The sequence below is a fragment of the Anomaloglossus baeobatrachus genome, chromosome 4, assembly GCF_048569485.1.
Source record: "Anomaloglossus baeobatrachus isolate aAnoBae1 chromosome 4, aAnoBae1.hap1, whole genome shotgun sequence".
In the NCBI taxonomy this organism is placed as follows: Eukaryota; Metazoa; Chordata; class Amphibia; order Anura; family Aromobatidae; genus Anomaloglossus; species Anomaloglossus baeobatrachus.
Genome location: NC_134356.1, coordinates 44,856,444 through 44,883,444, shown reverse-complemented (window position 1 = coordinate 44,883,444; position 27,001 = coordinate 44,856,444). Strand labels below are relative to the sequence as shown.

General features: G+C 51.6%; 1 protein-coding gene across 1 annotated transcript in view; it reads right to left on the bottom strand.

Moving 5' to 3' along the window:
* Positions 1-255: 255 nt before the first annotated feature.
* The window catches only part of RNF145 (ring finger protein 145), a 124,610-nt gene continuing 97,864 nt past the window's right edge, over positions 256-27,001 (bottom strand). Inside the window, 1 exon segment of the mRNA XM_075344288.1 lies at positions 256-2,369. Within this exon segment, the coding sequence (XP_075200403.1) occupies positions 1,596-2,369 (774 nt within the window). The 3' untranslated portion in view covers positions 256-1,595.

Sequence of the window (27,001 nt, the reverse complement as noted above, 5' to 3'; positions counted from 1 at the left end):
AAGTAGAGATATCCGATTGGCTCTAATAGCACAGTTGTCATCATAAGAGATTAAGAGTGTCCATTAAGCTGGCATGGACAGAGTGGGAGAAGAGGGGGACGCAGCTGCAGTTTGTCTGAGACCAAGCTTTAGCCTCCCAAGAAACAACCTACCCATTAATTTGCATGAAGGGGAACGGAAGGGGACATAAAAGGTCCAGAGTGAGTACATTGCACACACTAAATGTATAGATACAAATAAAACTCGAGCCCTGCGTCATGTTTAAATATAATTTATTAAGACATTCAGCTATGTCTGTCAGTCTACATCCAAATGTACCACTAAAAAAAAAAAAAAAAAAAGCAAATGAAACATTTCTCTAAAATAAAAAGTCACATCAGTGAGATCGACAGCTTAACCTCTCTTTACAGCCAATGTATACTAGTATAAATTAATAGTTTTTCCTTTTTTTAATTTTATATCAAAATTCACATAAAAAAAGTTGTTTTTTTTTTTCCTTTTTTGATATTTTATTTTTTTTCTTCCACCTAAAGCCATAATCAAATGTAAAAATTGTTTTTTTTTTAATAAAACACAACATTTCTGGCCAGGGCAAAACAAAAAGGAAAGTAAACAAAAAAAGCAAAAAAAATATATATATATCATCAAGGTGCTAGCTCTACCGATAGCCTCACTATGGCATTTGCTGAATTTGATCGTACACCAGTGATGTACTCATTTCCAAAAAGTGCAAATATCGCCATTAACACTGTCATTTTTCTTTTTTCATAAATAGTCTGCAGAAACATGACCCGCACGCCCCCGTTCTGTGCAGAGGAGCTCATCCCATGGTCACATGATCACCTGAGCTCCAATTATACTTCATATAAGGGCTTCGGCGGAACTGCAATACTACCGAAAAAATATTTTTTGGGGGTCCATCATTTTAAATTACAGTGATGCCCCCAATTTTTTTTTTTATATTTTTTATTATTTTTTTTTCCCAGATTGTGTATATTTTGAGTGCGAGCAAGTGAGCATGCAAGCGTGCAGCCTCCCTTTTTTCACACTAGCCGTGTCAACCTTCCCCATGCTTTTAGGTGATTCTCAAAAAGCAAAAAAAACATGATTTTTTTTTTATTGAGTGTGTGTGTGTGTGTAAACGCTGATGGCCTAAAAAAAAAGTCTCCTGATTTGAAAGAATTTCCAAAAAAATTGTAAAAAAAAAAAATAAATAAAAAAATAATTCCGGCACCATGAAAAGCACCCATCAGCATCAGCAGCGCTTGTGTCCATTGGCAGTGGCTGGCAGCGGTTAGAAGGGATTATTCCATTCGCTTTGATACTGAAACGTTAAGAAAATAAAATAAAAATGTGCACATGGGGAGAAGAAGAAAAAAAAAATAAATACAAAATAATAAAAAAAAAAAAAATAAAAAAAAAAAAAATGAAAAGAAAAAAAGAAAATTTTGCATACGCTTTTGATGAGTGTCAGTGCTAAAGTCTTCACGTCGTCTCCGGGAACCGCGAAATGCCGCATGTGGCAATGATGGGATTTGGCTTGGAAATGGCAAGTCCCAGTAGACAGAGCTCACAATCAGATCCCCCCACAAACCTCACTGCTGCGGGAAAAACTTCTCTTTGAACTCCTCGGCCTGTGCAGCCTCCGAAAGACCCCCAACCGCCGCCCTGCTGTCAAGCCCCCCCGTGTCTTCATGTAGACTGCCCCCTATCGGTTCTGGATTTGTCTCTGTAGGTTCTGTGGATTGAATGTCTCTGCTGTGTGCGGACTCGGCACCACCCTGCGCGCATTCGGCACCGGACTGCGTGGACACGGAGCCACCCTGCGCGCATTCGGCACCACCCTGCGCGCATTCGGCACTAGACAGCGTGGATACGGCGCAACCCTGCGCGCATTCGGCACCAGACTGCGTGGACACTGCGCAACCCTGCGTGCATTCGGCACTGGACTGCGTGGACATGGCACCGCCCTGCGCGCATTCGGCACTGCCCTGTGCGGACTCAGCACCACCCTGCGCGCATTCGGCACCAGACTGCGTGGACACGGAGCCACCCTGCGCGCATTCGGCACTGCCCTGTGCGGACTCCGCACCACCCTGCGCGCATTCGGCGCTGCCCTGCGCAGCCGCTCCTTCTGCAGGGGCCGTGTTGCCTTGTACTACCCCCGAAACATTTTCCGCTTGTTGATTGAGTCCGCTGGCGTCCGGGGCGGGAAGGACAGTAGTTCCAGACTCTGCCCCCGCCTGCTGAGACAGAGATTTTAACTGGCAGTGACACAAGGGGCAAGACTCCTGCACGTACAGCCACTTCTTAAGGCATCCAGCATGGAAAAAATGGCAGCAGGGGGTAATGACGGCCGAATTCATGTCCTGCAAAAACAGAGAAAAATGAGCTTTACACCAAGACCGAAATCCACATCTACAGTCGTCATACAAATATGCCTAAGACTATTGACTTAACCCCTTCTACACCAAGCGATTTTCCATTATTACAATTTCATCTTTTCATCCCCTTAATCAAAGAGCCATAACTTTTTTTTTTTTTGTATGTTTTTGTCCACATCGCCGGGTAACGGCTTGTGGTTTCTTTTTTGCGGGTTGAATTGTACTTTTGAATGACACCATCCATTGTGCCTTATGATGCACTGGAAAGTGGAGGATAAAAAAATTACATTACACGTCTGCCGGTCTGACATTGTGCTGGTGTGTGTGGTTCTGCCGCACGCACAGGCACCTGGACTGCCCTTCTACTCGCAGTTGTCAGCCCTTGCAGCATGGGAGCGGTTCTGACACTTCTCAGGTAGGTGATGTTCTCATATGGTCCTGCGCATTACATGAGACCTTATGGTACGTTTGTATATTATAACTGTAGTGTAGGGACCCCCCTTATAGAGATTTGCCGTGACGGGGCAGGGGGGCTCAAATCATTGATCAATTATTTGCCAAAAATCTCATTGAATTGTTACAGTAGGAATGAATTTGTGAATATTACACTTTTTACTTTTTCATTGTTGCATGCCACTCATAAGCAGCGCTGGCTCCCCTCCATTCTTCGGATAAAAAATTACAAGTGCAACAAAACAAAACAAAAAAAAAAAAAAAAAGCGCAATCCTGAGGAGTTTATTTTTTAAATCATTGTTTACAGTGTTCTTTTTACAGTAAAAATTACCCAACAGTATGGATTTCTAGGTCAGTGCAAATACAGAGACACCAAACATGTATAGTTTTGGTTTTACCTGGTGTCCCTGAAAAAAAATAGGCCCTGCCACAGGACACGGGCCCAGCTCCCCGGGGACACGGGCCCAGCTCCCCGGGGACACGGGCCCTAGTTGAGGTTCAATAATGAAGAGCCCATGCAGCTAAAAAAAGTTAGAGAATACTGACGGACACTTCATTATGGAAAGCAGACACCCCGAAAAGAAAGAAGGGAATTTTGTTTACTTACCGTAAATTCCTTTTCTTCTAGCTCCTATTGGGAGACCCAGACAATTGGGTGTATAGCTTCTGCCTCCGGAGGCCACACAAAGTATTACACTTTAAAAAGTGTAACCCCTCCCCTCTGCCTATACACCCTCCCGTGCATCACGGGCCCATCAGTTTTGGTGCAAAAGCAGGAAGGAGGAAACTTATAAATTGGTCTAAGGTAAATTCAATCCGAAGGATGTTCGGAGAACTGAAACCATGATCCAAAGAACAATTCAACATGAACAACATGTGTACACAAAAGAACAACAGCCCGAAGGGAACAGGGGCGGGTGCTGGGTCTCCCAATAGGAGCTAGAAGAAAAGGAATTTACGGTAAGTAAACAAAATTCCCTTCTTCTTTGTCGCTCCATTGGGAGACCCAGACAATTGGGACGTCCAAAAGCAGTCCCTGGGTGGGTAAAAGAATACCTCGATAAAAAGAGCCGAAAACGGCCCCCTCTTACAGGTGGGCAACCGCCGCCTGCAGGACTCGCCTACCTAGACTGGCATCTGCCGAAGCATAGGCATGCACCTGATAGTGTTTCGTGAAAGTGTGCAGACTCGACCAGGTAGCCGCCTGACACACCTGCTGAGCCGTAGCCTGGTGCCGTAGTGCCCAGGATGCACCTACGGCTCTGGTAGAATGGGCTTTCAGCCGTGAAGGAATCGGAAGCCCAGAAGAACGGTAGGCTTCAAGAATCGGTTCCTTGATCCACCGACCCAAGGTTGACTTGGAAGCCTGCGACCCCTTACGCTGGCCAGCGACAAGGACAAAGAGCGCATCAGAACGGTGCAGGGGCGCCGTGCGAGAAATGTAGAGCCGGAGTGCTCTCACCAGACCTAGCAAGTGCACATCCTTTTCACATTGGTGAACTGGATGAGGGCAAAAAGAAGGTAAGGAGATATCCTGATTGAGATGAAAAGGGGATACCACCTTATGGAGAAATTCCGGGACCGGACGCAGAACCACCTTATCCTGGTGAAACACCAGGAAGGGGGCTTTGCATGACAGCGCTGCTAGCCCAGACACTCTCCGAAGTGATGTGACTGCCACAAGGAAGGCCACCTTCTGCGAAAGGCGTGATCGAGATAACCCTGAGGACGCTAGGAGCCAGGACTCAATGGCCACACAGTCAGGTTGAGGGCCGCAGAATTCAGATGGAAAAATGGCCCTTGAGACAGCAAGTCTGGTCGGTCTGGGAGTGCCCACGGTTGACCCACCGTGAGGTGCCACAGATCCGGGTACCACGACCTCCTCGGCCAGTCTGGAGCGACGAGGATGGCGCGGCGGCAGTCGGACCTGATCTTGCGTAACACTCTGGGCAGTAGTGCCAGAGGAGGAAATACATAAGGCAGTCGAAACTGCGACCAATCCTGAACTAAGGCGTCCGCCGCCAGAGCTCTGTGATCTTGAGACCGTGCCATGAATGCCGGGACTTTGTTGTTGTGCCGAGACGCCATGAGGTCGACGTCCGGCATTCCCCAGCGGCAACAGATCTCTTGAAACACGTCCGGGTGAAGAGACCATTCCCCTGCGTCCATGCCCTGGCGACTGAGAAAGTCTGCTTCCCAGTTTTCTACGCCCGGGATGTGAACTGCGGAGATGGTGGAGGCTGTGGCTTCCGCCCACAGCAGAATCCGCCGAACTTCTTGGAAGGCTTGACGACTGCGTGTGCCGCCCTGGTGGTTGATGTACGCGACCGCCGTGGCGTTGTCCGACTGTATTCGGATTTGCCTGCCCTCCAGCCACCGCTGGAACGCCCTTAGGGCTAGATACACTGCCCTTATTTCCAGAACATTGATCTGAAGGGAGGACTCTGTCGGAGTCCAGGTTCCCTGAGCCCTGTGGTGGAGGAAGACCGCTCCCCACCCTGACAGACTCGCGTCCGTCGTGACCACAGCCCAGGATGGGGGCAGGAAGGAATTTCCCTTCGACAAAGAAGTGGGAAGAAGCCACCACTGCAGAGAGGTTTTGGCTGCCAGTGAAAGAGAGACGTTCCTGTCTAGGGACGTCGACCTCCTGTCCCATTTGCGGAGAATGTCCCATTGAAGTGGACGCAGATGAAACTGCGCAAAGGGAACTGCCTCCATTGCTGCCACCATCTTCCCTAGGAAGTGCATGAGGCGCCTCAAGGGGTGTGACTGGGCCCGAAGGAGAGAGTGCACCCCTGTCTGCAGCGAACGCTGTTTGTCCAGCGGAAGCTTCACTATCGCTGAGAGAGTATGAAACTCCATCCCGAGGTAAGTCAGTGATTGGGTCGGTGTCAATTTTGACTTTGGGAAATTGATGATCCACCCGAACCTCTGGAGAGTCTCCAGAGCAATGGTCAGGCTGTGTTGACATGCCCCCCGGGAGGGTGCCTTGACTAGAAGATCGTCTAAGTAAGGGATCACCGAGTGTCCCTGAGAGTGTAGGACCGCCACCACTGCTGCCATGACCTTGGTGAAGACCCGTGGGGCTGTCGCCAGGCCGAAAGGCAGTGCCACGAACTGAAGGTGTTCGTCCCCGATGGCGAAACGCAGGAAGCGTTGATGCTCTGGTGCAATCGGTACATGGAGATAAGCATCCCTGATGTCGATTGATGCTAGGAAGTCTCCTTGGGACATCGAGGCGATGACAGAGCGGAGAGATTCCATCCGGAACCGTCTGGTTCTCACGTGTCTGTTGAGCAGTTTGAGGTCCAGAACGGGACGGAATGATCCGTCCTTTTTTGGCACCACGAACAAGTTGGAGTAAAAACCGCGACCACGTTCTTGAAGGGGAACGGGGATCACAACTCCTTCTGCCTTCAGAGTGTTCACCGCCTGAAAAAGTGCATCGGCTCGCTCGGGGGGCGGAGATGTTCTGAAGAAACGAGTCGGAGGACGAGAACTGAGCTCTATCCTGTAACCGTGAGACAGAATGTCTCTCACCCATCGGTCTTGGACATGTGGCCACCAGGCGTCGCAAAAGCGGGAGAGCCTGCCACCGACCGAGGATGCGGTTTGGGGAGGCCGAAAGTCATGAGGCCGCCTTTGGGGCGGCTCCTCCGGCGGTCTTTTTAGGACGTGACTTAGACCGCCATGCAGAAGAGTTCCTCTGGCCCTTCTCTGACCTGTTGGACGTGGAGGAATGGGACTTGGCTGAGGGCCTTAAGGACCGAAACCTGGGTTGTATCTTTCGCTGCTGAGGCCTGTTTGGTTTGGACTGGGGTAAGGACGAGTCCTTTCCCTTGGATTGTTTAATAATTTCGTCCAATTGCTCGCCAAACAAACGGTCGCCAGAAAATGGCAAACCGGTTAAGAACTTCTTGGAAGCAGAGTCTGCCTTCCATTCGCGTAGCCACATGGCCCTGCGGACTGCCACCGAATTAGCGGATGCTGCCGCTGTACGGCTCGCAGAGTCCAGGACGGCGTTCATGGCGTAGGACAAAAAAGCCGACGCCTGAGAAGTCAAAGACACAACCTGCGGAGTAGAGGTACGTGTGACCGCATTAATCTCAGACAGACAAGCTGAGATAGCTTGGAGTGCCCACACGGCTGCGAATGCCGGAGCAAAAGACGCGCCTATGGCTTCATAGATGGATTTCATCAGGAGCTCCATTTGCCTGTCAGTGGCATCCTTGAGCGATGAGCCATCTGCCACTGATACTACGGATCTAGCCGCCAGTCTAGAGACTGGAGGATCCACCTTGGGACACTGAGCCCAACCCTTAACTACGTCAGGGGGGGAAGGGGTAACGTGTGTCATTAAGGCGCTTAGTAAAGCGCTTGTCCGGAAATGCTCTGTGCTTCTGGACAGCATCTCTGAAGTTAGAGTGATCGAAAAACGCACTCCGTGTACGTTTGGGAAACCTAAACTGGTGTTTCTCCTGCTGTGAAGCCGACTCCTCTATAGGTGGAGTTGGAGGAGAAAGTTCTAGCACCTGGTTGATGGACGCTATAAGGTCATTTACTATGGCGTCCCCTTCAGGTGTATCTAGATTGAGAGCAACTTCAGGGTCAGAGCCCTGAGCTGCGACCTCCGCTTCGTCCTCCAGGGAGTCCTCATGCTGAGACCCTGAGCAGCGTGATGAAGGCGAGGAAGGTTCCCAGCGAGCCCGCTTAGGCGGTCTGGGACTGCGGTCCGTGTCGGAGTTCTCCCCGTGGGACCTAGGTGTCACCCCAGGAGCACTTTGCTGCGCCGACCGAGGGGGGGCCTGGGGGTGATGAACTGCCCTGAGCCTGTGATACCGGTCTGGACTGCAAGGCTTCTAGTATCTTAGCAGACCATCTGTCCATAGACTGAGCCATGGATTGTGAAAGCGACTCAGAGTTTCTCAGCCAACACTGCAAACTCTGTCCCTGCCACCTGGACAGTGGAAGCCGGCGGTTCTACCTGAGCCGAGGGTCCCACCAGTGCCTGAGGCTCCGGCTGAGTGAGTGCCACAGGGGCCGAGCATTGCACACAATGAGGGTAGGTGGAACCTGCAGGTAACATAGCCGCACAAGAGGTACAGGTTGCAAAGAAGGGAATTTTGTTTACTTACCGTAAATTCCTTTTCTTCTAGCTCCAATTGGGAGACCCAGACAATTGGGAGTATAGCTATACCTCCGGAGGCCACACAAAGTATTACACTAAAAGTGTAAAGCCCCTCCCCTTCAGCCTATACACCCCCCGTACTGCTACGGGCTCATCAGTTTTGGTGCAAAAGCCAGAAGGAGGAAAAAATTATAAACTGGTTTAAAGTAAATTCAATCCGAAGGAATATCGGAGAACTGAAACCATTTAACATGAACAACATGTGTATACAAAAAACAGGGGCGGGTGCTGGGTCTCCCAATTGGAGCTAGAAGAAAAGGAATTTACGGTAAGTAAACAAATTTCCCTTCTTCTTTGTCGCTCCTAATTGGGAGACCCAGACAATTGGGACGTCCAAAAGCAGTCCCTGGGTGGGTAAATAATACCTCATAATAGAGCCGTAACGGCTCCGTCCTACAGGTGGGCAACTGCCGCCTGAAGGACTCGCCTACCTAGGCTGGCATCCGCCGAAGCATAGGCATGCACCTGATAGTGTTTTGTAAAAGTGTGCAGACTCGACCAGGTAGCTGCCTGACACATCTGCTGAGCCGTAGCCTGGTGTCGCAAGGCCCAGGACGCTCCCACGGCCCTGGTAGAATGGGCCTTCAGTCCTGAGGGAACCGGAAGCCCCGAGGAACGGTAAGCTTCGAGAATTGGTTCCTTGATCCACCGAGCCAGGGTTGATTTGGAAGCTTGTGTCCCTTTACGCTGGCCAGCGACAAGGACAAAGAGAGCATCGGAGCGGCGCAGGGGCGCCGTACGAGAAATGTAGAGTCTGAGTGCTCTCACCAGATCTAACAAGTGCAAATCCTTTTCACATTGGTGAACTGGATGAGGACAAAACGAGGGTAAGGAGATGTCCTGATTGAGATGAAAAGTGGGCAAGGCAAATGGCCAGGGAGAAAACGCCTGAGCAGAGCACCACGACAGGAATATTTTCCACGTCCTGTGGTAGATCTTGGCGGACGTTGGTTTCCTAGCCTGTCTCATAGTGGCAATGACCTCTTGAGATAATCCTGAAGACGCTAGGATCCAGGACTCAATGGCCACACAGTCAGGTTGAGGGCCGCAGAATTCAGATGGAAAAACGGCCCTTGAGACAGCAAATCTGGTCGGTCTGGCAGTGCCCACGGTTGGCCGACCGTGAGATGCCACAGATCCGGGTACCACGACCTCCTCGGCCAGTCTGGAGCGACGAGGATGGCGCGGCGGCAGTCGGCCCTTATCTTGCGTAACACTCTGGGCAACAGAGCCAGAGGAAGAAACACATAAGGAAGCTGAAACTGCGACCAATCCTGAACTAAGGCGTCTGCCGCCAGAGCTCTGTGATCTTGAGATCGAGCCATGAATGTTGGGACCTTGTTGTTGTGCCGTGACGCCATTAGGTCGACGTCCGGCATCCCCCAGCGGCAACAGATCTCCTGAAACACGTCCGGGTGAAGGGACCATTCCCCTGCGTCCATGCCCTGGCGACTGAGAAAGTCTGCTTCCCAGTTTTCTACGCCCGGGATGTGAACTGCGGATATGGTGGATGCTGTGGCTTCCACCCACAGCAGAATCCTCCGGACTTCCCGGAAAGCTTGCCGACTGCGTGTCCCACCTTGGTGGTTGATGTAAGCCACCGCTGTGGAGTTGTCCGACTGAATTCGGATCTGCTTGCCTTCCAGCCACTGCTGGAACGCTTTTAGGGCAAGATACACTGCCCTGATCTCCAGAACATTGATCTGAAGTGAGGACTCTTGCTGAGTCCACGTACCCTGAGCCCTGTGGTGGAGAAAAACTGCTCCCCACCCTGACAGGCTCGCGTCCGTCGTGACCACCGCCCAGGATGGGGGTAGGAAGGATTTCCCTTTCGATAATGAGGTGGGAAGAAGCCACCACCGAAGGGAAGCTTTGGTTGCTTGAGAGAGGGAGACGTTCCTGTCTAGGGACGTCGGCCTCCTGTCCCACTTGCGTAGGATGTCCCATTGAAGAGGACGCAGGTGAAACTGCGCGAAAGGGACTGCTTCCATTGCTGCCACCATCTTCCCCAGGAAGTGCATGAGGTGCCTCAAGGGGTGTGACCGACCTTGAAGGAGAGATTGTACCCCTGTGTGTAGTGAACGCTGTTTGTCCAGCGGAAGCTTCACTATCGCTGGAAGAGTATGAAACTCCATGCCAAGATATGTCAGTGATTGGACCGGTGTCAGATTTGACTTTGGAAAATTGATGATCCACCCGAAACTCTGGAGAATCTCCAGAGTAACGTTGAGGCTGTGTTAGCATGCCTCTTGAGAGGGTGCCTTGACCAGCAGATCGTCTAAGTAAGGTATCACTGAGTGACCCTGAGAGTGGAGGACCGCAACTACTGTAGCCATGACCTTGGTGAAAACCCTTGGGACTGTCGCCAGGCCGAACGGCAGTGCCGCGAACTGAAGGTGTTCGTCTCCTATGGCGAAGCGCAAGAAGCGCTGATGCTCTGGAGCAATTGGTACGTGGAGATAAGCATCCTTGATATCGATCGATGCTAGGAAATCTCCTTGGGACATTGAGGCGATGACGGAGCGGAGGGATTCCATCCGGAACCGCCTGGTCCTTACGTGTTTGTTGAGCAGTTTTAGGTCCAAAACAGGACGGAAGGACCCGTCCTTCTTTGGAACCACAAACAGGTTGGAGTAGAAACCGTGACCCTGTTGCTGAAGAGGAACCGGGACCACCACTCCTTCTGCCTTCAGAATGCCCACCGCCTGCAGAAGAGCCTCGGCTCGCTCGGGAGGCGGAGATGTTCTGAAGAATCGAGTCGGAGGACGAGAGCTGAACTCTATCCTGTAACCGTGAGACAAAATGTCTCTCACCCAACGGTCTTTTACTTGTGGCAGCCAGGTGTCGCAAAAGCGGGAGAGCCTGCCACCAACCGAGGATGCGGTGTGAGGAGGCCGTAAGTCATGAGGAAGCCGCCTTGGTAGCGGCACCTCCGGCGGTCTTTTTAGGGCGTGATTTAGACCGCCATGCGTCGGCGTTCCTCTGATCCTTCTGAGGCCTTTTGGACGAGGAGAATTGTGACCTGCCCGCACCCCGAAAGGACCGAAACCTCGACTGTCCCCTCCTCTGTTGGGTTGTTTTTGGTTTGGCTTGGGGTAAGGATGTTTCCTTTCCCTTGGATTGTTTGATGATTTCATCCAATCTCTCACCAAACAAACGGTCGCCAGAAAATGGCAATCCAGTTAAGCACTTTTTGGAAGCCGAATCTGCCTTCCATTCCCGCAGCCACAAGGCCCTGCGTATTACCCCCGAATTGGCGGCTGCAACCGCCGTACGGGTCGCAGAGTCCAGGACAGCATTAATAGCGTAGGACGCAAATGCCGACGTTTGAGAGGTTATGGACGCCACCTGCGGCGCAGACGTACGTGAGTGCGTCAATTTGCGCCTGACCAGCTGAGATAGCTTGGAGTGCCCATACGGCTGCGAATGCTGGAGCAAAAGACGCGCCGATAGCTTCATAGATGGATTTCAACCAGAGCTCCATCTGTCTGTCAGTGGCATCCTTGAGTGAAGCTCCATCTTCCACTGCAACTATGGATCTAGCCGCCAGTCTGGAGATTGGAGGATCCACCTTGGGACACTGAGTCCAGCCCTTGACCACGTCAGGGGGAAAAGGGTAACGTGTATCCTTAAGGCGCTTGGAAAAACGCTTATCTGGATAAGCTCGGTTTTTCTGGACTGCCTCTCTGAAGTCAGAGTGGTCCAGAAACATACTCTTTGTACGCTTGGGAAACCTGAAACGGAATTTCTCCTGCTGAGAAGCTGACTCCTCCACTGGAGGAGCTGAGGGAGAAATATTCAACATTTCATTGATGGACGCAATAAGATCATTCACTATGGCGTCCCCATCAGGAGTATCAAGGTTGAGAGCGGCTTCAGGATCAGAATCCTGATCAGCTACCTCCGCTTCATCATACAGAGAGTCCTCTCGCTGAGACCCTGAACATTGTGATGATATCGAGGGCATTTCATAGCGAGCTCGCTTAGTCGGTCTGGGGCTGCGGTCCGTGTCAGAGACCTCACCCTGGGATCCATGAGACACCCCGGGAAGACATTGCTGTTCCAACTGAGGGGAACCAGGGGACAATGATAACACAGTGCCCCTGGCTTGAGATGCCGGCCTGGACTGCAAGGCTTCTAATATCTTAGCCATAGTCTCAGAAAGTCTTTCAGTAAAAACTGCAAACTCCGTCCCTGTCACCTGGACAGTGTTAACAGGTGGTTCTCCCTGGGCCACCCCTAGCAGAGGCTCCGGCTGAGAAAGTGCCACAGGGGCCGAGCATTGCACACAATGAGGGTCAGTGGAACCTGCCGGCAGTATAGCCGTACATGCTGCACAGGCAGCATAGTAAGTCTGTGCCATGGCACCCTTGCTATTTGTGGACGACATGCTGTTGTCTCCTCTGAGCAATACAGGAGGGTAAATAGCCACAAATCAACAGTGCACCATACAGTGTAAAGTATAGACTATAATCATATAAACTATAAATACACTTCTGCACTAGTGGGGCCAGCACCACAGGTGCTGCTTACCGCCTGCGCAAAGCGTTTGTGTGGGCACCAGAATTCCTGCCTGGGTCTCTTTGAGCTTGTCTCTCCTCTCCAGCGTTAGCAGAGCTGAGAGGAATGGCTGCCAGCGTCCTGGGGAGAGGAGGGAGCCGTGGGCGTGACCCAGAAAAGTGCGGGAACTGGTGCCCCACTGTGCAGAGTGAGGGGGGTGGAGTATGCAAAGCATGCTCCAGCCCTCAGTGCTGCCGACCTGTACAGCGTCCCGCCCTTCCCCTGACTGGCAGGGCTGGGGGCGGGAAAAGAATGAGACTAGGCCGCAGAAGCCGGGGACTATAGTTATAAGCGCGGCCGCCGTATAAGCGCGGTCGGCGCGGAAGTCCCCGGCGCACTAACAGTCCCAGCCGCGCCGCGGGGATAACCATGGCAGCGGCGGTCAGCGCGGCAGTCCCCCTACACAAATACACTCAGCGACGCTGAAGTGTATAGTGGCACAAATGCAGCCAGCGCTGCTGTCCCCGGTGCACTAGCACACCCAGCAATGCTGGAGTGTTGCTGTGCGCGGTCCCCATGGGGACACAGAGTACCTCCAAGTAGCAGGGCCATGTCCCTGAACGATACTCGGCTCCTATCCAGCAGGGTCCTCAGGAGCTGTGGATGGAGCACGGTCTCCTGTGCCTGGAGACCGATGGGATCCCACTTCACCCAGAACCCTAATTGAGGGATGGGGAAGGAAAGCAGCATGTGGGCTCCAGCCTCCGTACCCGCAATGGATACCTCAACCTTAACAACACCGCCGACAAGAGTGGGGTGAGAAGGGAGCATGCTGGGGGCCCTGTTATGGGCCCTCTTTTCTTCCATCCAACATAGTCAGCAGCTGCTGCTGACTAAGCTGTGGAGCTATGCGTGGATGTCTGACCTCCTTCGCACAAAGCATAAAAACTGATGAGCCCGTAGCAGTACGGGGGGTGTATAGGCTGAAGGGGAGGGGCTTTACAGTTTTAGTGTAATACTTTGTGTGGCCTCCGGAGGCATAGCTATACACCCAATTGTCTGGGTCTCCCAATTAGGAGCGACAAAGAAATAAGCCTGTGCCTTGGCACCCTTGCTCTTTGCGGACGACATGCTGTTGTCTCCTCTTAGAGTAATCAGTGAGGGTATATAGCCAAAGCAAATAATGCGGCCGAACAGAGAAAATGTATACAATATATGAATATATATTTACACTTCGGCACCCAAGGGGGCCAGCACCTTAACCGGTGCGGCTTACCGACCGCCCAAAGCGGTTGTGTGTCCACCAGATTCCCCGCCTGGGCCTCCCAGAGCTGTAGAGCTCGTTCTGAATTCCTCCACCGGCAGAAGTGATTATAACAATGGCTGCCAGCGTTCTCAGAGGAGGAGGGAGCCGTGGGCGTGACTAATAAAGTGCGGGAATCTGGTGCCCCTCAGTGCTCAGTGAGGGGGGAGGAGGATACCTAAGTATGCTCCAGCCCTCACTGCCGACGTCTAGTCGAGCGTCCCGCCCTTACCCCTGACTGGCAGGCCCGGGGGCGGGAGTTATGGTACTAGGCCGCAGAAGCCGGGGACTAAATTTAATAACGCGGCCGGCAAGCAGGCGCGGTCGGCGCGGTAGTCCCGGCGTCACAAAAAACAGCAGCCGCTGCAGCGTCTGTTACACAGGCGCTCCATGCGCCGTCCCCAAGGGGACACAGAGTACCTCTTAGAAGCAGGGCCTGTCCCTGATGATATCCAGTCTCCTGTCCGTCAGATTCCCCCAGGGGCTGCGGAGGGAGCCCGGTCCCAGTGCATGGTGACCGGTTAGGATCCCACTTCTCCCAGAGCCTCTAAGGGATGGGGAAGGAAAACGGCATGTGGCTCCAGCCTTTGTACCCGCAATGGGTACCTCAACCTTAACAGCACCGCCGAACTTAGTGGGGTGAGAAGGGAGCATGCCGGGGGCCCTGTGGGGGCCCTCTTTTCTTCCATCCGATAAAATCAGCAGCTACTGCTGACTAAATGTGGAGCTTGCGTGAATGTGTCTTCAACACAAAGCATAAAACTGATGGGCCCGTGATGCACGGGAGGGTGTATAGGCAGAGGGGAGGGGTTACACTTTTTAAAGTGTAATACTTTGTGTGGCCTCCGGAGGCAGAAGCTATACACCCAATTGTCTGGGTCTCCCAATGGAGCGACAAAGAAAAGAGATAAGACATAAGATCCCGCAACCATACTCACCAGACCCCAAACAGGAGGACCTGAGGTGCACCGCGCTCGCACACACACAATCGCATTGATTGTGCATGCATGCACGCACATACAAGAACACACCACCCGGTGATGCCTAATGATTCTGGCCAAAAGGGGACGCAGCGCAGTGGAGTGCGAGGACATGCAGTGGAATGCACAGGCCCCCCCATGCGCTCTACCCGCTACAACACAACGTCCCAGAATCCCCTGGTGGCCGGAAGAAACAGGTATCACCAGATGGTGTGTGTGTGATTGTATGCGAGTGCAATGGTGTGTACACGAGCGAGTGCTTGATGCAATTATGTGCGTGTTCTACCGCAGGTGGAGGACTACTGTGGAGCATACCTGCTGGGAGCGCGAACCGAGGATCACAGGAGGACCTGGTGGGAGCGACGCAGACATCTGGCGTCTAATAAGTATGGAGTTTCCTGTGGGGGTGGTGGGGGGTTCTGCCTATTTTACCCCAACCCGTGTTTCCCTGGGAATAAGCCCTACCCTGAAAATAAGCCCTAGAGCCTTTCTTCGGGGAAAAAAAACATTAAAAGTCAGGGTATTATTTTTGGGGAAACACTAACATTTTTATTTACCCTCATAAATAATGTGTAAAATAAATAAATAAAAAATAAAATAACTGCGTGTATTGCGATTATTTGACAACCAGAACGTTTTTAATTTTTGGGATATGGGGCTGCATTATAGGGCTTATTTTTTTTACCAAAGTTTTTATTGATATCACTTTGGGGTAGATATGATATTTTGATCATCTCATTAAATTTCTCCGTTATTGCGGCAGCCGCAAAACACACAATTCTGGAGTTTTTATTATATTTCTCGTTAGTAAATGGCACTGACACACACAATATATATATATATATATATATATATAGATATATATATATATATAGATATATATATATATATATAGAGATATATATATATATAGAGATATATATATATATAGAGATATATATATATATAGAGATATATATATATATAGAGATATATATATATATAGAGATATATATATATATAGAGATATATATATATATATAGAGATATATATATATATATATAGAGATATATATATATATATATAGAGATATATATATATATAGAGATATATATATATATATATAGAGATATATATATAGAGATATATATATAGATAGAGATATATATATAGAGAGATATATATATATATAGAGAGATAGATATATATATAGAGATATATATATATATATATATATATATATATATATATATATATATATATATATATATATATCTCTATATATATATATATATCTCTATATATATATATATATCTCTATATATATATATATATATATATATATATACACACACACATGCATACATACATACATACATACACATATATAAAAAGAAGGGAATTTTGTTTACTTACCGTAAATTCCTTTTCTTCTAGCTCCAATTGGGAGACCCAGACAATTGGGGTGTATAGCTACTGCCTCCGGAGGCCACACAAAGTATTACACTTAAAAGTGTAAGGCCCCTCCCCTTCTGGCTATACACCCTCCCGTGGGATCACGGGCTCCTCAGTTTTAGTGCAAAAGCAAGAAGGAGGAAAGCCAATAACAGGTTTAAAGACAAATTCAATCCGAAGAAACCTCGGAGAACTGAAACCATTCAACATGAACAACATGTGTACCCGAAAAAAACAAAAATCCCTAAGAAAACAGGGCGGGTGCTGGGTCTCCCAATTGGAGCTAGAAGAAAAGGAATTTACGGTAAGTAAACAAAATTCCCTTCTTCTTTGTCGCTCCTAATTGGGAGACCCAGACAACTGGGACGTCCAAAAGCAGTCCCTGGGTGGGTAAAAGAATACCTCGTGATAGGGCCGTCAAACAGCCCTGTCCTACAGGTGGGCAACCGCCGCCTGAAGGACTTGTCTACCTAGGCTGGCGTCCGCCGAAGCGTAGGTATGCACCTGATAATGCTTGGTAAAGGTGTGCAGACTCGACCATGTAGCCGCCTGGCACACCTGCTGAGCCGTAGCCTGGTGCCGTAATGCCCAGGACGCACCCACGGCTCTGGTAGAATGGGCCTTCAGCCCTGAAGGAACCGGAAGCCCCGCAGAACGGTAGGTTTCAAGAATTGGTTCCTTGATCCACCGAGCCAGGGTGGATTTGGAAGCTTGCGACCCTTTACGCTGACCAGCGACAAGGACAAAGAGTGCATCCGAGCGGCGAAAGGGCGCCGTGCGGGAAATGTAGATCCTGAGTGCTCTGACCAGATCCAACAAATGCAAACTTTTCTCAAATTGATGGACTGGATGAGGACACAAGGAAGGTAATGTGACATCCTGATTGAGATGAAAGGGGGATACCACCTTAGGGAGAAACTCAGGAATCGGACGTAGAACCACCTTGTCCTGGTGAAACACCAGGAAGGGAGATTTGCATGACAGCGCCGCTAGCTCGGACACTCTCCGAAGAGACGTGACCGCCACTAGAAAGGCCACTTTCTGTGAAAGACGAGAAAGGGAAACATCCTTCATAGGCTCGAAAGGCGGCTTCTGGAGAGCAATTAGAACCTTGTTCAGATCCCAGGGCTCTAACGGCCGCTTGTAAGGAGGGACGATATGACAAACTCCTTGCAGGAACGTGCGTACCTGAGTAAGTCGTGCTAGGCGTTTCTGAAAAAATACAGATAGCGCTGAGACTTGTCCTTTAAGGGAACTGAGCGACAAACTTTTTTCCAACCCGGATTGCAGGAAGGAAAGAAAAGTAGGCAATGCAAAAGGCCAGGGAGAAACTCCCTGAGCAGCGCACCAAGATAAGAATATCTTCCACGTCCTGTGGTAGATCTTGGCGGAGGATGGTTTTCTAGCCTGTCTCATGGTGGCAATAACCTTTCGAGATAATCCTGAAGACGCTAGGATCCAGGACTCAATGGCCACACAGTCAGGTTCAGGGCCGCAGAATTCAGATGGAAAAACGGCCCTTGAGACAGCAAGTCTGGTCGTTCTGGTAGTGCCCATGGTTGGCCCACCGTGAGGTGCCACAGATCTGGGTACCACGATCTCCTCGGCCAGTCTGGAGCGACGAGGATGGCGCGGCGGCAGTCGGCCCTGATCTTGCGCAGCACTCTGGGTAACAATGCCAGAGGTGGGAACACATAAGGAAGCCGGAACTGTGACCAATCTTGAACTAAGGCGTCTGCCGCCAGAGCTCGGTGATCGTGAGACCGTGCCATGAAAGCCGGGACCTTGTTGTTGTGCCGTGACGCCATCAGGTCGACGTCCGGCATCCCCCAGCGGCAACAGATCTCCTGAAACACGTCCGGGTGAAGGGACCATTCCCCTGGGTCCATACCCTGGCGACTGAGGAAGTCTGCTTCCCAGTTTTCCACGCCTGGGATGTGAACTGCGGATATGGTGGATGCTGTGTCTTCCACCCACGTCAGAATCCGCCGGACTTCCTGGAAGGCTTGCCGACTGCGTGTTCCACCTTGGTGGTTGATGTACGCTACCGCTGTGGAGTTGTCCGACTGAATTCGGAACTGCTTGCCTTCCAGCCACTGCTGGAAGGCTTGTAGGGCAAGATACACTGCTCTGATTTCCAGAACATTGATCTGAAGGGTGGACTCTTCCTGAGTCCACGTCCCTTGAGCCCTGTGGTGGAGAAACACTGCTCCCCACCCCGATAGACTCGCGTCTGTCGTGACTACCTCCCAGGATGGTGGTAGAAATGACTTTCCTTTCGACAAAGCGGTGGGAAGAAGCCACCACCGAAGAGATTCCTTGGCCGCCTGAGAAAGGGAGACGTCTCTGTCGAGGGACGTCGACTTCCCGTCCCATTGGCGGAGAATGTCCCATTGTAGTGGACGGAGATGAAACTGCGCGAAAGGGACTGCTTCCATTGCTGCTACCATCTTCCCTAGGAAGTGCATGAGGCGTCTCAAGGGGTGTGACTGGCCTTGAAGGAGAGATTGCACCCCTGTCTGTAGTGAACGCTGTTTGTCCAGCGGAAGCTTCACTATCGCTGAGAGAGTATGAAACTCCATGCCAAGATATGTTAGCGATTGGGTCGGGGTTAGATTTGACTTTGAAAAGTTGATGATCCACCCGAAACTCTGGAGAGTCTCCAGCGCAACGTTCAGGCTGTGTTGGCATGCCTCTTGAGAGGGTGCCTTGACAAGTAGATCGTCCAAATACGGGATCACAGAGTGACCTTGAGAGTGCAGGACTGCTACTACTGCTGCCATGACCTTGGTGAAGACACGTGGGGCTGTCGCCAGCCCGAAAGGCAGAGCTACGAACTGAAGGTGTTCGTCTCCTATGGCGAAGCGCAAGAAGCGCTGATGCTCTGGAGCAATTGGTACGTGGAGATAAGCATCCTTGATGTCTATAGATGCTAGGAAATCTCCTTGAGACATTGAGGCGATGACGGAGTGAAGGGATTCCATTCGGAACCTCCTGGTTTTTACGTGCTTGTTGAGCAGTTTTAGATCCAGAACGGGACGGAATGACCCGTCCTTTTTTGGCACCACAAACAAGTTGGAGTAAAAACCGTGACCCTGTTCCTGAAGAGGGACGGGGGTCACCACTCCTTCCGCTTTTAGAGTGGACACCGCTAGCAGCAGAGCATCGACTCGGTCGGGAGGTGGAGAAGTTCTGAAGAAGCGAGTTGGAGGACGAGAGCTGAACTCTATCCTGTACCCGTGAGACAGAATGTCTCTCACCCAACGGTCTGTGACCTGTGGCAGCCAAATGTCGCCAAAGCGGGAGAGCCTGCCACCGACCGAGGATGCGGAGAGAGGAGGCCGAAAGTCATGAGGAAGCCGCCTTGGTAGCGGGTCTTCAGGCTGTCTTTTTTGGGCGTGACTGAGTCCGCCAAGAATCTGAGCTCCTCTGATCCTTTTGAGTCCTTTTGGACGAGGAGAATTGGGACCTGCCTGAGCCTCGAAAGGACCGAAACCCCGACTGTCCTCTCCTCTGTTGGGGTTTGTTTTGTCTGGGCTGAGGTAAGGATGAATCTTTACCCTTGGAGTGTTTAATGATTTCATCCAAGCGCTCACCAAACAGTCGGTCACGAGAAAAAGGCAAACTGGTTAAACACTTTTTGGAAGCAGAATCTGCCTTCCATTCTCTTAACCACAAGGCTCTGCGTAAAACCACGGAGTTGGCGGACGCCACTGCCGTACGGCTCGTAGAGTCTAGGACAGCATTAATCGCGTAAGACGCAAATGCAGACATTTGAGAGGTTAAGGGTGCCACCTGCGGAGCAGATGTACGTGTGACCGTGTCAATCTGTGTAAGACCAGCTGAAATAGCTTGGAGTGCCCATACGGCTGCGAATGCTGGAGCAAACGACGCGCCGATAGCCTCATAGATGGACTTCAACCAGAGCTCCATCTGCCTGTCAGTGGCATCCTTAAGTGCCGCCCCATCTTCCACTGCAACTAAGGATCTGGCTGCAAGCCTGGATATGGGAGGGTCCACCTTGGGACACTGGGTCCAGCCCTTGACCACGTCAGGGGGAAAAGGATAACGTGTATCCTTAAGCCGTTTGGAAAAACGCTTATCCGGATAAGCGTGGTGCTTCTGGATTGCTTCTCTAAAGTCAGAGTGGTCCAGAAATACACTTAATTTACGTTTGGGATACCTGAAATGGAATTTCTCCTGCTGTGAAGCTGTCTCCTCCACAAGAGGATCAGGGGGAGAAATGTCCAACATTTTATTGATGGACGCTATAAGATCATTCACTATGGCGTCACCGTCAGGTGTATCCAAATTGAGAGCGGTCTCAGGATCAGAATCCTGATCAGCTACCTCCGCCTCATCATACAGAGAGCCCTGCTGGGACCCTGACCAGTGTGATGAAGTCGAGGGCCGCTCATAGCGAGCTCGTTTAGGCTGTCTGGGACTGTCGTCCGTGTCAGAGCCATCACCCTGGGATGTAAGTGACACCCCCGGATCCCGGAGCTGTTCCAACTGAGGGGGACCAGGGAGCAATGAGTCAACAGTGCCCATGGTCTGAGTTACTGGTCTAGACTGCAATGTTTCAAGAATTTTAGTCATAGTCACAGACAATCTGTCAGCAAAAACTGCAAACTCCGTCCCTGTCACCTGGACAGTATTCACAGGAGGTTCTGCCTGGGTCACCTCCAGCAGAGGCCCCGGCTGAGCAAGTGCTACAGGGGCCGAGCACTGCACACAGTGGGGGTCAGTGGAACCTGCCGGTAGAACAGCCCCACATGCGGTACAAGCAGCATAGAAAGCCTGTGCCTTGGCACCTTTGCTTTTTGCGGTCGACATGCTGTTGTGTCCTCTGAGTAATCTAGGAGGGTATATAGGAGAGAATCACCGCGACCGTACAGTGCAATGTATAGCTGCAAGCATAAAGAAGGGAATTTTGTTACTTACCGTAAATTCCTTTTCTTCTAGCTCCTATTGGGAGACCCAGACGATTGGGTGTATAGCTACTGCCTCCGGAGGCCACACAAAGCATTACACTAAAAAGTGTAAGGCCCCTCCCCTTCTGGCTATACACCCCCAGTGGGATCACTGGCTCACCAGTTTTAGTGCAAAAGCAAGAAGGAGGAAAGCCAATAACTGGTTTAAACAAATTCACTCCGAGTAACATCGGAGAACTGAAAAACCGTTCAACATGAACAACATGTGTACCCGAGAAAAACCCAAAAATCCCGAAGGACAACAGGGCGGGTGCTGGGTCTCCCAATAGGAGCTAGAAGAAAAGGAATTTACGGTAAGTAACAAAATTCCCTTCTTCTTCGGCGCTCCATTGGGAGACCCAGACGATTGGGACGTCCAAAAGCTGTCCCTGGGTGGGTAAAGAATACCTCATGTTAGAGCTGCGAAGACAGCCCTTCCCTACGGGGAGGCAACTGCCACCTGCAGGACTCTTCTACCTAGGCTGGCGTCCGCCGAAGCATAGGTATGCACCTGATAATGTTTGGTGAAAGTGTGCAGACTCGACCAGGTAGCTGCCTGGCACACCTGTTGAGCCGTAGCCTGGTGTCGCAATGCCCAGGACGCACCCACGGCTCTGGAGAATGGGCCTTCAGCCCTGATGGAACCGGAAGCCCAGCAGAACGGTAGGCTTCAAGAATTGGTTCTTTGATCCATCGAGCCAGGGTGGCCTTAGAAGCCTGCGACCCTTTGCGCTTACCAGCGACAAGGACAAAGAGTGCATCCGAGCGGCGCAGGGGCGCCGTGCGGGAAATGTAGATTCTGAGTGCTCTCACCAGATCTAACAAATGTAAATCCTTCTCATACCGATGAACTGCATGAGGACAAAACGAAGGCAAAGAGATATCCTGATTAAGATGAAAAGAGGATACCACCTTCGGGAGAAACTCCTGAATGGGACGCAGCACTACCTTGTCCTGGTGGAAGACCAGGAAAGGAGCCTTGGATGACAGCGCTGCTAGCTCAGACACTCTCCGAAGAGATGTGATTGCTACCAGAAAAGCCACTTTCTGTGATAGTCTAGAAAGTGAAACCTCCCTCAGAGGCTCGAAGGGCGGCTTCTGGAGGGCAACTAGTACCCTGTTCAGATCCCATGGATCTAACGGCCGCTTGTACGGGGGTACGATATGGCAAACCCCCTGTAGGAACGTACGCACCTTAGTAAGTAGTGCCAGACGCTTCTGAAAAAAGACGGATAGCGCCGAGACCTGTCCTTTAAGGGAGCCGAGCGACAAACCTTTTTCTAACCCAGATTGCAGGAAAGAAAGAAAGGTAGGCAATGCAAGTGGCCAGGGAGACACTCCCTGAGCAGAGCACCAGGATAAGAATATCCTCCACGTTCTGTGGTAGATTTTAGCGGACGTGGGCTTCCTAGCCTGTCTCATGGTGGCAACGACCCCTTGGGATAATCCTAAAGACGCTAGGATCCAGGACTCAATGGCCACACAGTCAGGTTCAGGGCCGCAGAATTCCGATGGAAAAACGGCCCTTGGGACAGTAAGTCTGGTCGGTCTGGTAGTGCCCACGGTTGGCCGACCGTGAGATGCCACAGATCCGGATACCACGCCCTCCTTGGCCAGTCTGGGGCGACGAGTATGACGCGGCTGCAGTCGGATCTGATCTTGCGTAGCACTCTGGGCAAGAGTGCCAGAGGTGGAAACACATAAGGGAGCCGGAACTGCGACCAATCTTGCACTAAGGCGTCTGCCGCCAGAGCTCTGTGATCGCGAGACCGTGCCATGAAGGTTGGGACCTTGTTGTTGTGCCGGGACGCCATTAGGTCGACGTCCGGCCTTCCCCAACGGCGACAGATTTCCTGAAACACGTCCGGGTGAAGGGACCATTCCCCTGCGTCCATGCCCTGGCGACTGAGGAAGTCTGCTTCCCAGTTTTCTACGCCGGGGATGTGAACTGCGGATATGGTGGAGGCCGTGGCTTCCACCCACATCAGAATCCGCCGGACTTCCTGGAAGGCTTGCCGACTGCGTGTCCCCCCTTGGTGGTTGATGTATGCCACCGCTGTGGAGTTGTCCGACTGAATTCGGATCTGCCTTCTTTCTAGCCACTGCTGGAAGGCTAGTAGGGCAAGATACACTGCTCTGATTTCCAGAACATTGATCTGAAGGGTGGACTCCTGCTGAGTCCACGTACCCTGAGCCCTGTGGTGGAGAAAAACTGCTCCCCACCCTGACAGACTCGCGTCTGTCGTGACCACCGCCCCTGTGAAGGGGATACTTTCCTGATCAGGGATGTTGACTTCCCGTCCCATAGGCGGAGAATGTCCCATTGAAGTGGACGCAGATGAAACTGCGCAAACGGAACCGCCTCCATTGCCGCCACCATCTTCCAGAGGAAGTGCATGAGGCGTCTTAAGGAGTACGACTGACCTTGAAGGAGAGTCTGCACCCCAGTCTGTAGTGACCGCTGCTTGTCCAGCGGAAGCTTCACTATCGCTGAGAGGGTATGAACTCCATGCCAAGATACGTTAGTGATTGGGTCGTGACAGGTTTGACTTTGAGAAGTTGATGATCCACCCGAACGTCTGGAGAGTCTCCATCGCAACATTCAGTCTGAGTTGGCATGCCTCTTGAGAGGGTGCCTTGACAAGTAGATCGTCCAAGTAAGGGATCACAGAGTGTCCCTGTGAGTGCAAGACTGCTACCACTGCCGCCATGACCTTGGTGAACACCCGTGAGGCTGTCGCCAGACCGAATGGCAGAGCTACGAACTGAAGATGGTCGTCTCTCACGAAACGTAGAAAAAACAGTGGTGCTCTGTAGCAATCGGCACGTGGAGATAAGCAACTTTGATGTCTATTGATGCTAGGAAATTTCCTTGAGACATTGAGGCAATGACGGAGCGGAGGGTATCATCCGGAACCGCCTGGCCTCCACGTGCTTGTTCAGCAGTTTTAGGTCCAGAACGGAACGGACAGAGCCATCCTTTTTTGGCACCACAACCAGATTGGAGGAAAACCGTGTCTTGTTCCTGAAGAGGAACAGGGATTACCACTCCTTCTGCCTGCAGAAGAGCATCGGCTCGGTGGGGAGGTGGGGACGTTCTGAAGAATCGAGTCGGAGGACGAGAACAGAACTCTGTCCTGTGCACGTGGGCACACTGTCCCTCACCCACCGGTCTGTGACCTGTGGCAGCTAAATGTCGCCAAAGGCGAGCGAGTCTGCCATCAACCGCGGATGCGGAGAGATGATAGGGCTGAGAGTCATGAGGAGACCGCCTTGGTAGCGGTTCCTCCGGCTGCCTTCCTTGGGCGTGATTGAGCCCGGCCGGAAGCTGAGCCCCTCTGAGGCTTTTCAGCCCTTTTGGACGAGGACAATTGGGACCTGCCCGAGCCTGGGAAGGACAGAAACCTCGACTGTCCTTCCAGGACAGCATTAATAGAGTAAGTCGCAATGCAGACATTGCGCGGTTACGGATGCCCCTGCGGCACAGAAGTACATGTGCTCAAGACCAGCTGCGCAAGAACAGCTGAAAAGCTTAGGGTGCCCATACGGCTGTGAATGCCGGAGCAACCGACACTCCGATAGCCTCATAGACAGATTTCAACCAGAGTCCCTCTGTCTGTCAATGGCATCTTTAAGTGAAGTCCCATCTCCACTGCAACTATGGCTCTAGCCGCAAGCCTGGAGATTGGAGAATCCACCTTTGGACCCTGGGTCCAGCGCTTTACCACGTCAGGGGGGAAGGGATAACGTGTATCCTTAATACGTTTGGAGAAAACGCTTTTCTGGGAAGCGTGGTGTTCCTGGACTGCTTCTCTGAAGTCAGCGTGGCCAGAACAATACTCAATATACGTTTGAGCTACTGAAATGGGACTTCTCCTGCTGTGAAGCTAACTCCTCCGCTGGGGGAGCTGAGGGAGAAAGATCCAACATTCCATTGATGGACGCTATAGGATCATCCCTTATGGCGTCACCATCCGGTGTATCCGGATTGAGAGCGGTGTCAGGATCAAAGTCCTGATGAGCTACGTCTGCCTCATCATACAGAGAGTCTTCCTGGGACCCCCCCGGAGCACCGATTTTATTCCAAATGAGGGTGGCCAGGGAGCAATGATCCAGATTGCCCATGGCCTGTCCGGACTGCAAGTCTCTATCCCAATGCAACTCCGTCCCTGTCCTTGGACAGGGTTGAGAGGTGGTTCCTTTGGTCACGTCAAGTAGAGACCCCGGCTGACCAAGTGCTACAGGGGAGCATTGCACACAATGGGGTTCAGTGCCGTGGAACAGTATCACATGCAGTAGAAACAGCAACGAAAGCCTGTGTTGCTTATATGCTGCTGCCGACTAGCCATCTAGGAGTATAGAGCCAAGGATGGCGACCGTACAGTGCAATGTATAGCATACAAGCATAAAGTACAAATGAACACTGCAGCACATGCAATACAAGCAGCATAGAAAGCCTGTGCCTTGGCACCCCTGCTTTTCTGCTGCTGTAGACTAGCCATCTAGGGGAATATCGCCCAGAATAGCGACCATACAGTGCAATGTATAGCATACAAGCATAAGTACAAATGAACACTGCAACACCTGCAGTACAAGCAGCATAGAAAAAAACCTGTGCCTCAGCACCCTTGCTTTTCTGCTGCTGTAGTCTAGCCATTCTATGGGGAATATAGCCAAGACTAGCGACCGTACAGTGGAGTGTATAGCATACAAGCATAAATACACATGAACACTTCAGTACGTGCAATACAAGCAGCATAGAAAGCCTGTGCCTTAGCACCCCTGCTTTCCTGCTGCTGATGTGTCGCCATGTAAGAGGGCATATAGCCAAAAATAGCGACCTATGCAGTGTAAGCATAAAATACAAAGGACAAATGCGGTATTTTGTGTCAGCACTTCAGGTGCCGCTTACCGCCCGCCTATAAGCGGGTGTGTGGTCGCCCTAGTCCTGTGCCTGGTTGCCCAGAGTCCGTTCTCTCAGCTCGGACTGCAGTAATGGCTGCCGGCGTCCTTCTCCAGCTCGTGTGAGTAGGGGCGGGCCGTGGGCGTGCCCCAAGTCAGAGCGGGAAAGCGGCGTCCCACAGTGTCCAGTGAGAGGGCTGGAGCATGTAAATAAGGCTCCAGCCCTCGGCGCTGCTGATTGTACAGCGTCTCTCCCCTACCCTGATTGACAGGGTGGGGGCGGGAACGAAGCGGAGCCAGGCCGCAAAAGCCGGGGACTGGATTTATAAGCGCCGCCGCCGTAAAAGCGCGGTCGGCGTTAAGTCCCCGGCGCACTACAAGTCCCAGCCGCGCCGCCGCTCCCGGAGCGTCCGGCGCGGTAGTTCCCAATACATAAAGTCACTCAGCTAGGCTGCAGTGACTGTAACCCTTTACTGTCCCCGGCGCACTAGCACTCCCAGCAAGTCTGGAGTGTGCTGTGCCTGTGTGTACGGGGACACAGAGTACCTGAATGGTGCAGGGCCATGTCCCTGAACGGTACCCAGCTCCGTATCCAGCAGGTTCAATGGGTCTGTGGATGGAGCCCGGCCTCAGGGCTTTGGGGCCGGTAAGATCCCACTTCCTCAGAGCCCCTCAGGGGGATGTGGAAGGAAAACAGCATGTGGGCTCCAGCCTCCGTACCAGCAATAGGTACCTCAACCTTACAAACCACAAGCGGGGTGAGAAGGGAGCATGCTGGGGGCCCTATATGGGCCCTCTTTTCTTCCATCCGATATAGTCAGCAGCTACTGCTGACTAAACAGTGGAGCTATGCGTGGATGTCTGACCTCCTTCGCACAAAGC